Source organism: Protopterus annectens, chromosome 5.part1 (genome assembly GCF_019279795.1).
Source record: "Protopterus annectens isolate FY-2018-M chromosome 5.part1, PAN1.0, whole genome shotgun sequence".
In the NCBI taxonomy this organism is placed as follows: Eukaryota; Metazoa; Chordata; order Ceratodontiformes; family Protopteridae; genus Protopterus; species Protopterus annectens.
Genome location: NC_056736.1, coordinates 602172997 through 602186151, shown reverse-complemented (window position 1 = coordinate 602186151; position 13155 = coordinate 602172997). Strand labels below are relative to the sequence as shown.

The window sequence follows — 13155 nt, the reverse complement described above, 5'->3', positions numbered from 1 at the left end:
GCTGCTTAATGCAGTATTTTTGAGAGAAAAAAAAAACTGAATAGCTTGCTTCAGCAAATGTGTCAATTCCCTGCGTAAATAGCAAGGGTGGATGTTTTGGTACATACACACACGATATCAGATGAGTTTAGTCTTTGTCTTACAGTTTGCTAACACAGTGACTAAGCAGTTGCACAATTATGCTTATCGTATCCTTTTATTCGGTAAGGTTTACTTCAAGAACTTCAATTCCAGTCGTGAATATTTATTGAGATATTAAACCCAAATACTAGTAATGTCTTTCGGCTTTTCCTGGTTAGGGGTCGCCACAGAGGAACTCTGGTCCGCCAATGATTGGCAGTCAATTTTTACGGTGCCGAGTTGCCAGCCCGATGCCCAAACTTAAAGGAAGGCACACCCATACTTCAAATGTTATGTGCCCTCTGGAGTGTGCTGAAGGTCAGATGCATAACTGTTTTTCTACAGCACATAGTGTGATTATCAAATCACTGCTACAAAATAAAAGCACTATTCAAATGAGCTAATGTCAATGTGGCTTTGAAAATTTACTTTTTTGTTTTTGTAGAGGAAACTTAATTGTTAGTAAGTTGAGCTCAAGCTATAGTTACAGTCTTAGGTTCATAGGTTCATAGGTTCATACTAGGCTATCTGCCCAAGGGCATTTATAAGCCTAGCCCATAGTTATGTGGCTTTCGCCACCTCTTTAGTTTGAATAAAACTATGCCTATTATTTTGCTGTGCCTCTGTCAAGCAGTGACACTGAAGTAATCCCTGGGGTATATCTGCGATCTCCCATCCATTGGTCAAGATTCCTCTTGAACAAGGCCAGCGAGGTGCTCTGTCTCACATGTACCGGGATTTTGTTCCACAGCATAGGGAGTCTCTGGGTGATGAATTTGTCCCTCCAGCACGTTCTATTAATAACCGTGTCAAGGTTTAAGTCTCCCGCCCTTGTGGTTTCTTAAGCTTTTGTTTCTTTTTTGTCTTTGGCATTCCCCCAGCCCTTCCATTTTTTTTTTCTTCTGTGTTTTGCATGTCTTCCACCCTTAAAACTTGAAATTTGTTTCCTTAAGAATTATCATTCTCTGGGGGACCCTCTTCCATCACAATTTCTATAGTGTTCCTCTGAGAAAACCCACTGCTTCATGGTTCAAATCAGAATCTTTTAAATATTTTACATTTTTTTCATGTTGCCCATTTTCTGCCTTAGTGGTAACCAAAAAAGAACAGAAAGCCAAGTCCATGTGCTAAAAACTCAGAACCAAAAACAAACACACACAAACAATGCTGTCCTCAAGAAATGTTTATAGCAAGCTGAAAACTTTCACCATTAAATCTCAGCAGCACAGCTGAAACACTGAGCAACTGTTTGATAGATAGTTAAGCACTTTCTTCCATAGGACATCATTAGAACTACACTAAAACACCACTGACAAATATATACATCCAACATTGTGTCAGATCACCAAGTTGAAGCCAGTAAAATTCTACAGTGTTTTAAAAAGTACTCTAACATCTTTATACAATTATGCTAGACACATGTTGGTAAAAAATATGTATTAGTAAAAATATATATTAGTAAAAGAATACAACTATAACTGCTGATGGAAATATTTATAATTTATTCCCAAATAGATGTTTGTCATATTGATCTCTGCAGCAGTAGCCTAAGCTGTATGGGTTATATCCTGCATAGTATATAACAGCCAGCCATAACCTCTCAACCTCTTAGAGCAAGAAATCTGGACAAAGCTATAAAAAAAGTGGGAAAAAGGCCCAAAAATAGGGACAATTTTTAAATATTGCTCTTACAAACTTAGAAAGTTAATAGAATACCAGGTTTTACATTAGCATGGACTTTTTGAATGGTATGAAGTCTGAAATTCAAATGCCTGTCATTATTTTTTAACTTTGATCTTTAATGATTTGCCACTAATTTGCCAGAAAACCACATTTTTTTGAAAAATGGACCAAAAATATGAATCAAAAATCTGGAAATTCTGCAAAAATCTGTAAGGTTGAGAGGTATGCAGCCAGCCAACTTCCAGAGCTTCAGGACACCTTCCACACACACCCAAACTCTTAGTTTGAACTGAATTGAAGAAAAAGACAACTTGAGGCACCAAGCCCTTCAGAGCTTTCCTGCCACCAAAGAGAGCGCTATTCTCCAGACTTTAGATCAGTGGGCAGTTTGTGTTGTTCATTGCTGGACAGATAAGTTCCCCTTTGGTAAAAAGCTTTCACATATTGTTTTTAATGTTTAACTTTGCCCTCCTGCGTGGGAAAGTACTTTTTAAGCTAGGATTATATGTTTTTGTGGACATTTATGCAACTTTGGACTTTTTTGTACTTTTACATGGAAGCTCACTTTTATTTGGTAGTTTAAAAGTTGATTTAAATGTTCTAAATCTGTTTTTTTTCTATGGAGAAGCTGTGTTTAAATTACTTTTTGGGACTGTTAAAGTGGATTAGAATATTTTTATTACCATGTTTTATTGGGAATAGTGTCTTTCTACTACTTTTAAAATTTTACTGGCTTGTGTTATTTCTGGGAATGAGGCACAGTTTATGTCTTGACCATAGGCCAAACTATTAGTCCCATGGTTGTTATTTTTCCATCACCAAAAGAAAATGTTAACTAACAGCCTGTGCCACCACAGCAAACTAGTAATTTGCCTCAGCTGCAGTTGGGTGACTTCTTTGGGGCCAAAGCTGGTTCCTCAGACCACTCATCTTTTTCCCTGGATCCCTCTGGTGTGCCTTTACAAGCCACTATGACCCAAGGTTTAGCCACTTTCTGTGCGGCTGTTATGGTCCCTTTTGCTGTCAAGGGAGAGCCACTTTTGTCAGTGTTGGTTGAAGGGGTAGGGAAGGTGGCCTTGCTTACCAGAATATTGTCCCCATCTCTGTGAAAGCTGTTGCTACCATTAAAATCCTGTTTGCCATAATTTTCCTGACAAAAAGAAAAAGAAAGCTAAACCTATATCTTCTCTTGATTCAGTTTCACTGAAAAGGAGTAGTTTATTAAGTCTGACTCAGGGTCTTGTACAGGCTATTGACCTTTCTTATCAGGTTGTTTTTTAGAAAGATAAATAGAAATTCCTCTTTTCTTGAAGAGCTTCAATAATTTGAATATGGGGAGGAATGTGATAGGAGAGAGACATTTTTTTTCTGCTCAGGATTCTGATTCAGACTTAGAGCATGTTATCTGAATCTCCCTAACATCTCAGAGACTATTTCTAGAGTGGGCCACTGTTTTAAGCAGGAGACCTCTGAGGTTTCTCATGAAATGTTACAACTGAAATTCCCAGAACGTCCTCCCACCTCCTTCCCCCTGCTGCCAGCATTGGAGGATATGTTGGTCACAGCCTGTGGTTTCTCTAATAGCCAGCCTGCTGCACCTAAAAAGCAGACTAAATGTATAAAGTTCCTAAGTCTTTCAAGTTTCTATGTATTCATCCCAGACCTGGCCCACCAGCTATAATTTTAGTCAATCTGGGTGCTGCAAAATAGGACAAGAATGGTAAAACAATTGATAAGTTTGGGAGGAAAAGTGTATGCTTGTGCAGCTTTTAGAATTTTGAATAGTCAGGCTGATATGTTAAAGTGTATTGTGACTAATTGTGAAAATGTGAGGAATGTTTTATCTGCAGTTGCTTCCTTTGATGAAAATCTTCTTTGTGTGGTTTAGTTTCTTCTGTTTTCAAGTCATTACTTATTGTTTACAGTGTGTTTATGAGACTGTAGATACTTCTTCCTGGGCTGATGGCACTGGTACTCTGTTGTGGGGGTGCCTGGCTGTGTTCTCAAAACCTCCCAGAGGATGTAAAAAAATAAGACATTAAATTCACCTTTGGATGGAGATTTAGTTTTTTTTGTCCCCATGCTGCAGAGATTATCAGAAATATATTGAGAGGGGTAAGCTGATCCAGGGAATCTCTCAGGTTGTTCTGCCCTCCTCCTGTAAATTTTCCAAGGGTTTTACTGTTCCAGCATCCAGTTATGGCACGAAACAAAAAAAAAAACAGTGTCAGCAAAATGCAGGTAAGCAGATGCTTTAAAAACAACGGCAAGGAGGTTCCAAAAACATAGCAAGACCACCTCCTCAAAAAAGTAAAGGACAGCAAAATAAGTCAGAATGACTGTATAAGAGACCTTGCTATCCCCTCCCCCAGGCAGTCCCATATCCTTTCTAGAAAGTGTGAATCTCCATTCCTCTCTTTGACAACATATTGTTTCAGATAAGTGCATTCTGAAACTGATTCAGCAGGGGTACAGATGGCAATGGGAAGAAATCCCTCCTTCCCAGGGAATTATTTCACATCCATTACACCAAATCCCTCTGTTTCTTCCTGACCTGCAGCACATACTTTTACAGGGAGTAATAGAAAAAGGTCCCCCTTCCCAGTGGGAAGAGGTTTCTATTCAAGAGCATTTCTGATGCCAAAAAAAAAAAATGCCTTGAAACCATTTCTGGACTTTTCTTTCTTAAAGCAGTTATTGATAATGTCCAAGTTCAAAATGCTTTCACTACACAATCCTTTACCCCTACTTCTCAGTTCCTGTTAGGGGTCACCACAGCAGATCATCTGTTTCCATTTCTTCCTGAGCTCTGCATCTTGCTCTGTCACACCAACCACCTGCATGTCCTCTGTCACCACATCCATAAACCTTATCTTAGGCCTTCCTCTTTTCCTGTTACTTGGTAGCTTCATCCTTAGCATCTTTTTCCAAATATACTCAGCATCCCTCCTCAGCACATGTCCAAACCAATGTAATCTTGCCTCTCTGGCTTTGTCTCCAAACCTTCCAACCTGGGCTGACCCTCTAATATACTTATTCCTAATCCTGTCCACCCCCGTCACACCCAGTGCAAATCTTAACATCTTTAACTCTGCCATATCCAGCTCAAACTCCTGCCTTTTTGTCAATGCCACTGTCTCCAACCCATATAACATAGCGGGTCTCACTACCCTCTTGTAGACCTTCCTTTCACTTTTACTGGTACTCGTCTGTCACAAATCACTCCTGACACTCTTCTCCACCCACTCCATCCTGCCTGTACTCTCTTCTTCACCTCTCTTCCACACTCACCATTACTCTGAACTATTGATCCCAAGTATTTAAACTCATCCACCTTCTCCACCTCTACTCCTTGCGTCCTCACTATTCCTCTATCCTCCCTCTCATTCACACACATATATTCTGTCTTAGTCTTGCTGACTTTCATTCCTCTTCTCTCTTGAGCATATCTCCATCTCTCCAGGGTCGTTCCCACCTGTTCTCTACTCTCACAGTATCTAGCTGCAATTATAGCACTTTGCAGGCTACATGGTATCCACATTTTTCCATATTTAGTGGAGCTGATTTTCTTTGCAGAGAGCCTTTTTCAAAGTGTCAGGAATTTCGCACTTGGATGAGAGATCTCCTAAGCAGACTGGGATTCCAAAATAACATTCAAGACTCTTTTTTGACTCCATCATGAAGCCAAACCTGAACAAATGGAAATGGTTTTGTAACTTAATTTTATTACTGAAAGTTATACAATGAAGCATATTAGAAAATACATACTTGTAGAACCTGCTGCCTAAGGTATAGGTAATTTGAGTCACATTTATCTGGCATTATAAAGTTTTAAAATCAGTTGTAATAGGTATGATGCAGAAGAGAGAATTAAAAAGGAAAGCATAAGAAGCAAAAATTAGGTAAGCATAACTTTTTCTCTTTCACAGGAAAGCGTCCTTATCTTATCAAGACAGGACTTCTAGTAGTTAACAAAAAGTTTCTCAAAGTAATGTATGGATGAAGTCTTAACCTTCACTTATGCTTTGAAACCGTCTTCACTGAAAGAGAACTATGCTTTGAACTGCTGGCTACTAGGTAATTCTCTAATATTATTCCCTTTCAACTCCTGGAAAAGAAAACATTCTTTGCCAATCTTTTTTTTTTTTTGTAAGCTACAGTTGTTGTAGGTGCCATATGTAAATCCCACTAACTGCTTGCACTACCCCACTTGCTGCCTCATGTGACCCAATCAAAAGCCTTTGGGGTGGTGCCTGAGGCTCATCCGTTATGTAAATTATAAGGATGAACAAACGCACTCCTAATATGAAGCCGGAAATAAAGGGAATCGGTTAGGCATGCAGAAACTTTATAGATGCCATTGGAATGACATATTTGCCTTTGTGAAGTTTGCAGAAGTTAAAAAGTGAAATTGAAAGCATTATTGTTAATATTGCCCCCTCCCCCCAAGCAAATGCCTGGAATGGTTGTCCTTTTCACCCTACACTTTCTATGTTACTGATCTGAAATTGCTAGTGATGTAGCATTTAAGTCAGTCTCAGTGCTCCACCAAAACAATGTCATAGCAAGCCTGTCATAGTAAGCTGCATTTTTAGAAGCGTTTATCAGTTAGGTGCAGGCATTTACAGTGAAATTGTTTATATCCCAGCTGCTAAATACATACTTGCCATTAATGAATACTTTTTGTGTGGATTTCAGTTGTCTTGTCTTTGATTAAATTTTTTCTTTGATTATGTTGACAGTTTGTATGTTTGTTTTTTTTTTAGATGACTAATAAAAGCAAAATAGATGTCAACAAGTGAAGCTTACCATGCCATAAAAAATGACACTGGAAAGTAAAAGTGGTTATTCTAAGTCCATGAAAGAAAAGCATGAACTAAAACCTGTAAACAGTAAAAGTAGTAAAATACAGAAAGACAAGCATCAGCAAAAAAATGCAGACATAAAAAAACACAAAACTTCCACCGAGGAGAAAAATACCAGTGCTGCTTATTCATTTAAGGTTAAAGAATCAAAAGCCAGAACTGATGATGATTTTTCTCAAAGAAAGAAAGGTGAAACTAAAAAAGACCAGGAAAGTGCTACTGTTAGTACAAGTCCTGCAAAAAAGGTTGAAGTCTCTTCTGTCCTACCAGGTGAAGAGGATAATTTTAAGGTTACTGGTTTTATAGGTCCCTTATATAAGCCTGGTGATAAAAAAAAGTCCGCTGAAGGACTAAAAACAAAAAAAATCTGCTCAAACATAGAAAAGAAAAAAGTACCATCAGCTTTGGATCATACAGCTGATCACTTGGAGAAGCTTGAAGAAAATGTGCAGTCGTGTGGCCAAGTACAGATTGATGATGTGTTGAGCCAGTTTTATAAAGAACTTGATGAAATCGAAACCACAACAGATTTTCCAGAAGGCAGTGAACCGAGCTGTAGTAAACTTGCTTTAAGTCAGGCTAAAACAGGTAAACCAGAACCAATCCAGGTAGTACTGCAGGAGGAGTACTGTTCAGCACAAGATGATAGCTCTACCTTTAATTACGAGGACAGCCAGAGTGTGCTCAGTTCCAACAGACTTGAGAATTACAGTGGAAGTGGATGGCAGAACTCCATGTCAGTGTCGCAGCCTGTTAACCAGCCAAGTTCTACTTCATGTGGTTTACCTGTGTCTTCATTTAGACCTGAGTGGCAGCATCCACCTTCATCTGTACTTCCTGAGGGTCATTCTGTTTCATATTTGAATCCATCTGTTCATTTTCAGAGTCCTAGTGTAATTGCCCCTCCACCTGTTGGTCCATTATATTATAGTAACCAGGGGTATGAAGGCATGTTACATGATTGTGCTTGGAGTCGTGAACAGCTTTTTCAGAATAACCAGTATGATGTACATAATCCATTAGCCAGCAACACTACTTCTCGAGGTCCATCACCTGTTACAAACCCTGAACATGCCAAGCATAGTAGCCCATGGCATAGTATAACACTTAGTGAATCTGGGCAGAAAACCTACTGTCCTGATCAGCGTAATCATCATAAGCAGCATCTCAACAACAGTGATCCAGATTTTAATATTCTGACTAAAGGACATGATAGTAAAACTGATCAAGACCCCAGAATGTATTCAGATGACAAGACAAGTCCTGTTGGAAAGGATATGCAAGAAAATGACAAAGAACTTCAACCAGGAATAGCCATCTTTGATGAAAGGGGGGAAGAATGTTCATTGAAACAAAATCTTGCAGGGTGTTCTTTCAGTAAGGACATTCCCAGTCCTGGTGTACAGAATATAGAGGAAAAATGCATTTCACACAGCACAAGAGCAAGCAATTCTAACAAGTCTTTGACATCTGATTCACTTCAGCAAAAAGACTGTCCATTTCAGAATGACTCTGGGCAGCACCTTATGGTGGACAGTATGCAGTGCAGTACGTCAATTCAGAAGGATGAGAATTATTGCTACCATGATAAGTTAAAACAGAACAGCCCTGTTAATTGTGAAAATAGACAAAGAAAGTTTTATGCAGCTGGCTTTTTTGGCTATTATGAACAAAATAACAGTGATGATGGATATGAAGTAAACCCTTGGATGGACTCTCTTAAAGCTGATTTAAGAAAGGAAAAGCATTTACAGCCCCTACCATTTGAATTGGATGACTTGCGTAATCTCCTTGGGGAAGATATCAGGGCAAACAGCCCATGTTTTGGCATACAGAATGGAAACCATGCTAATGAACCAAGCAATGTAAGTGGTTTAGAAAACCTGCAAAATGATGCAGAAATGCATTATACAGAAAATAGCCCAAGTGTCCCTGTAGGGAGTGATGAAAGAAATTGCAGCACGCAGTGCCCTGGAGCTGACGATCCTGCACAAAACAGTTGTGAATTTGATGAAAAAGAGGTGCAACCATGGATGGAATCGCTAGCGTCTGACCTAAAAAAGGAAAGTTTACAAAATATGTTTTTTAACTTGGAAGTTGTAAGCAGTGCAGACATTTTGCAGTACGACTCTCTGCTGCTTTCTGGGCAGAATGGTCCAGATGTTACTATGGAAAGTGACAAAGAGAATTGCGTCACTCATTGCTTTGCTGCTGATTGCTCCAATCAGCCTAAGCAGCACAGTACTGATTCTGATAAGGTTGAAGGAATAGATAAATCCAAGCAGCTCAGCTGTGATTTTGATGAAACTGGCATGTCTAATCAGCCCAAACAGAGCAGCAGTGATTTAAATGGAAATGAAGTAAGGCCTTGGATGGAATCTCTACATTATGACCTAATGCTAGAAAAGACTCTGCAAATTGTGATTCATGAAACCAGCGAGGAAAATAATTCTGACTGTGAGCACACTGGAATGAGCAACCTGTGCTTCATTACGGAACATGGAGAAGAAGAAAATTGTTCCAGTATTCAGGGCTTGTCAGCCGACATACCTAAACTCAGTCAGAACAGTAGTAATACTGACACATCTCTCCTGTCCGATATACAGACTGACAAGTGTTCACAAAATGGGGTGCATGAACCAAACAAAGAAAACAATTCAGAAAATTTGCAGAGTGCCTCTGGAGAGAGTTCTGTAGCAGAAAGCCCTTGTTTCAATTTGCAAAGTAAAGCAGAAGAAAGTTGCATTATTCATGATCCATCAACTGATGGTTCTGACCAGCCTAAACAGAACATTGGTGATTTTGATGAGGATGAAGTAAGGCCTTGGATGTATTCCCTGATTCACGAGTTAAAAAATGAAAAATGTTTGGGCATACAAAGTCAAACAGAGAATAGCCTTGATGATACAGAAGATCTTCAAGATGAGTGCAATGACCAGTCCAAACATAATAGCAAAAGCTCACTGCTCAATATGCAAGATAAAGCTGAAGAAAGTTGTAGTGTTCAGGATCCCTCAGCTGACAGCTCTGACAAGCCCACTGAAAACAGTGGTAGCTTTGATGAAGATGAAGTAAGACCGTGGATGTATTCTCTGATACATGAATTAAAAAATCAAACATGTTTTAGTGTGCAAAATGAAACAGATGATGGCTCTAATATAGAAGGTCTTGAAACCAAGTGCAATAAGCACCCTGAACTGAAGAGTGGAATTCAGCATGAAACTTGGCCATTTGAGCTCTGGCAGGAAGACCTGTATCATTACCTAAAAAATCATCCAGGAAGGTTTAACAGAGAAAACAGTATTTTGTTCAGTGTGTTGCATAGTTTCAGAGAAAAATATTTGTCATCACAGGAGCCACTTAACACGAGAAGGATGCACAGCTTACAGAAACAGAAAAATCCACCAGAAGTGCATGAAGAGACCAGTTTAAATGTTACTGTGCAGAGTCCACGTGGTAGCAGTTGCAGTGTAGAAGACCTAGGAAGTATGAGTTCTGACCATCAAGAACCCAGTAGCAGTGAATTTCTTGGCCTTAGACTTGGGGATCCAATTCCACCTTCATCTTCTGAATCTGGGAGGGACAAAAGATTCACCCATCAGCGGACTGATTCAGTGCCACGTTCTAGAGAGGACAGCCCTTGTTATGACGCACAGAAAAATGATGATTGTAATTTTGAAGATGTAGAAAATAGCCTTTCTGGTCAGTCTATATATAAAAGAAGTAAAATTCATGAAAATAGAAAAAGACCTTGGGTTGAAACCCTAAGTGCTGATTTATTGTTAAGTAGTTTACTGAACTTGCAGAATGATTCAGAACTGAATTATGAAGACAGTTCAAGGTGGGATTCTTTAAGCACACAAGATTTACAGAGGAGAATTCAAGCACTCCTTGATAAATACATGGACGAGCCAAGCAGAGGTTTTTATGGGGACAGCAGAAGGCATCCTGTAAAACCTTCAGACTTTGAGTCCATTTGTGGAAGTAATTCTGATCTGCAGAATCTCCGAAGGCGACAGTATAGAGGTAAAAGAAGTGTAGATGACAGCTGCATTACACAACTCAGAGGAATGGACTACAGTGATTTTCTTGAAAATACTGAAAGAAGTGAAGTAGAATTTGTGGTTTCCAAAGCAAGGAGGCGACACAGTTCTGCTGACCAAGGTCTTCCAAAATATGAGAGGGGGAAAAGTTTCTCTGTACATAGGAGGGTAATAATATTTATGAGGGGTGTACCTGGCTCAGGAAAGTCTACTCTTGCTCGGTATGTAACTGTTCAAGTTCAAAAAACATTAACATTGTCTTTTTTTTATTAACCAATCATAAATACTTAGGTTGTTGGATAGCTTTTTACTTAGTTTAACTTGTTTTTTTAATTGTATCCAGCTTATTACTTTTCTTTAGGAGGATATTTTTTCTGTTAATAATGACCATTTTTATTCTAGGGCTTAAAGTAATTATCCACACACAAGTACCAAAAGACAGACTGGAAAAATTATCCCCAGAAAGTAGTCCTCAAAAAATATGATGCACACAAAAGTCCGGGGATCATATACCAGGCAGAAAAACTATTAAAATATTCCTATAATGCGAAAGTGCACTTGATCACGAACTGGTTGTATATAGTTAAAAACTCAGCTTTATTGCAGTAGGTAAGCGCTTTCATGGGAATGCCTCCCACTTCATCAGACCATAAAAAAACATAAAATTACTACTTCCTTTTATATGAAGCAAGTTACTTAACAATCACTAATTAAGTAATGAGCATACACTTGTCTTAAAGGTATATTCTACTGTCTACCATTCACTATATGTTGCAGGTAACTTGTGCTGGCCACCAACATTGAGACATTTATCTAACCATATTTTAGACTGCAATCACAATGGATATCAACTAAAACCACATGGTTAAGCTCAATAATAGATGTTTTGTGATTTGTACATAAAATATTATTACATTAAACATTTTTATATATACGTAAAAACTTTCATATATGTAATACTTAGTTAACACTTTGATGACCACTTGTAAAAAGTAAGCTTTCAACTATATTGATTTTAAATGCTCTTTAAACATAAAATTATTGACTTGTGCTTTAAAATTATGTGCATTCCTAATACTCAACTATGTAATAATTGGTACTATTGTTTATAAGGACATGATTTCCTGTCCAACAATATTGTCTGTTCCATCTTCAACATAAGGACCTATTCTTTAGTATAGGCTTTAGTGGGATTCTATCATTAAGTCCTTTACCTCTATTACCCCTTAACCTGACTATCCACCTTATTTCTGATGTCTCCATTTTATTAATTATATCACCTCCCCTCTCACTTTCTCTGACCACTTCAATGACCATAAAACGGAAAGTGTGTGTAGGACCCTCAATCAACACATGTTTAGCCAAGGCATTAGTTTTTTCAAAATTTCTTATGCTTAACAGATGTTCCCTTACTCTCATTTTGAACTCCCTATTGGTTTTTCCTGTATAGTAACTTGAACATACATTACAAAACGCTAGGTATACTATATGTTGGGTGATGCAACTGGCTGAAACTTTGAATACAAATTCTATTACAGTGTCAGGATGTCTGAATCTGTTGCTGTTGTCTATCCATTTACACTGATTACAGTTACCACATGGTACTGTTTCTACATAGTCATCTACACCATTGTTCACGTGATCACCATAACAGATGTCCCTTCAATGACTTTTTGTTCGTATAACAGAATTCAGGTTCTTCTCCCACTAGCTCTCTGATATGTGGGTCACTTGTGAGTATGGATCAATATTTCCTCACAGTATCTTTCATTAGTTTAACATCAGTTGTATAGTCTGTTGATATCTTTATATTATTGGTGCGGCATATTCCTGTAGCCTCCACCATTTGACCTCCTTCCTGTGAAAAGTAGGGCTTACCCTTAGTAGGTCTTAAGGTCTTAACTTCGGTCATTACTTTCCATATTTCACTTTCATTATACCCACTTTGTATAAACTTATTTCTCAAGTCTACCACTTCTTGTTCAAATGTTGCTTCTTCTGCTGTTAATGTGGATACCCTTAGTGCTTGTCCTTTTATTACATTTTTGAAAATGTGTTGGGGGTGCATACTTCCTCTGTGTACATAATGTGTTCTTGTAACACTCTTTCCTGTATACTTGAGTCAAGAAACTCCCTCGTGAGTCCCTGCTTATTGTCACATCAAGAAAGGTAATAGTGTTATTTGAGTAATTCATCTCAAATTTTAAGAAAGTTGTACTTTCATTTAAACTCCCATGAAAACTTTTTAAGTCAGATTAAGTGCCCTGCCACAACAGGAAGAGGTCATCTATAAAACGTTTATAAAATCTGATCTGTTGCCATTTACCATCTGCCACATTTTTCTTTTCCCAGTTAGTCATCACTATATTAGTGTAACTATTCGCACTGGACGTACCCATGGCTACACCTTCTCTTTGACTGTAAATATTATGGTCAAATATCAT

At 38.3% G+C, this 13155-nt stretch overlaps 1 protein-coding gene across 2 annotated transcripts in view; it reads left to right on the top strand.

Annotated features, from left to right (window-relative positions):
• The window catches only part of N4BP2L2 (NEDD4 binding protein 2 like 2), a 290582-nt gene that overhangs the window by 141629 nt on the left and 135798 nt on the right, over positions 1 to 13155 (top strand). For both annotated transcript variants that reach the window (XM_044073216.1, XM_044073215.1), the window contains one exon: positions 6570 to 10932. In XM_044073216.1, coding sequence (XP_043929151.1) covers positions 6626 to 10932 — 4307 coding nt within the window. In that variant the 5' untranslated portion in view covers positions 6570 to 6625. The remainder of the gene's footprint in view (positions 1 to 6569; positions 10933 to 13155) is intronic.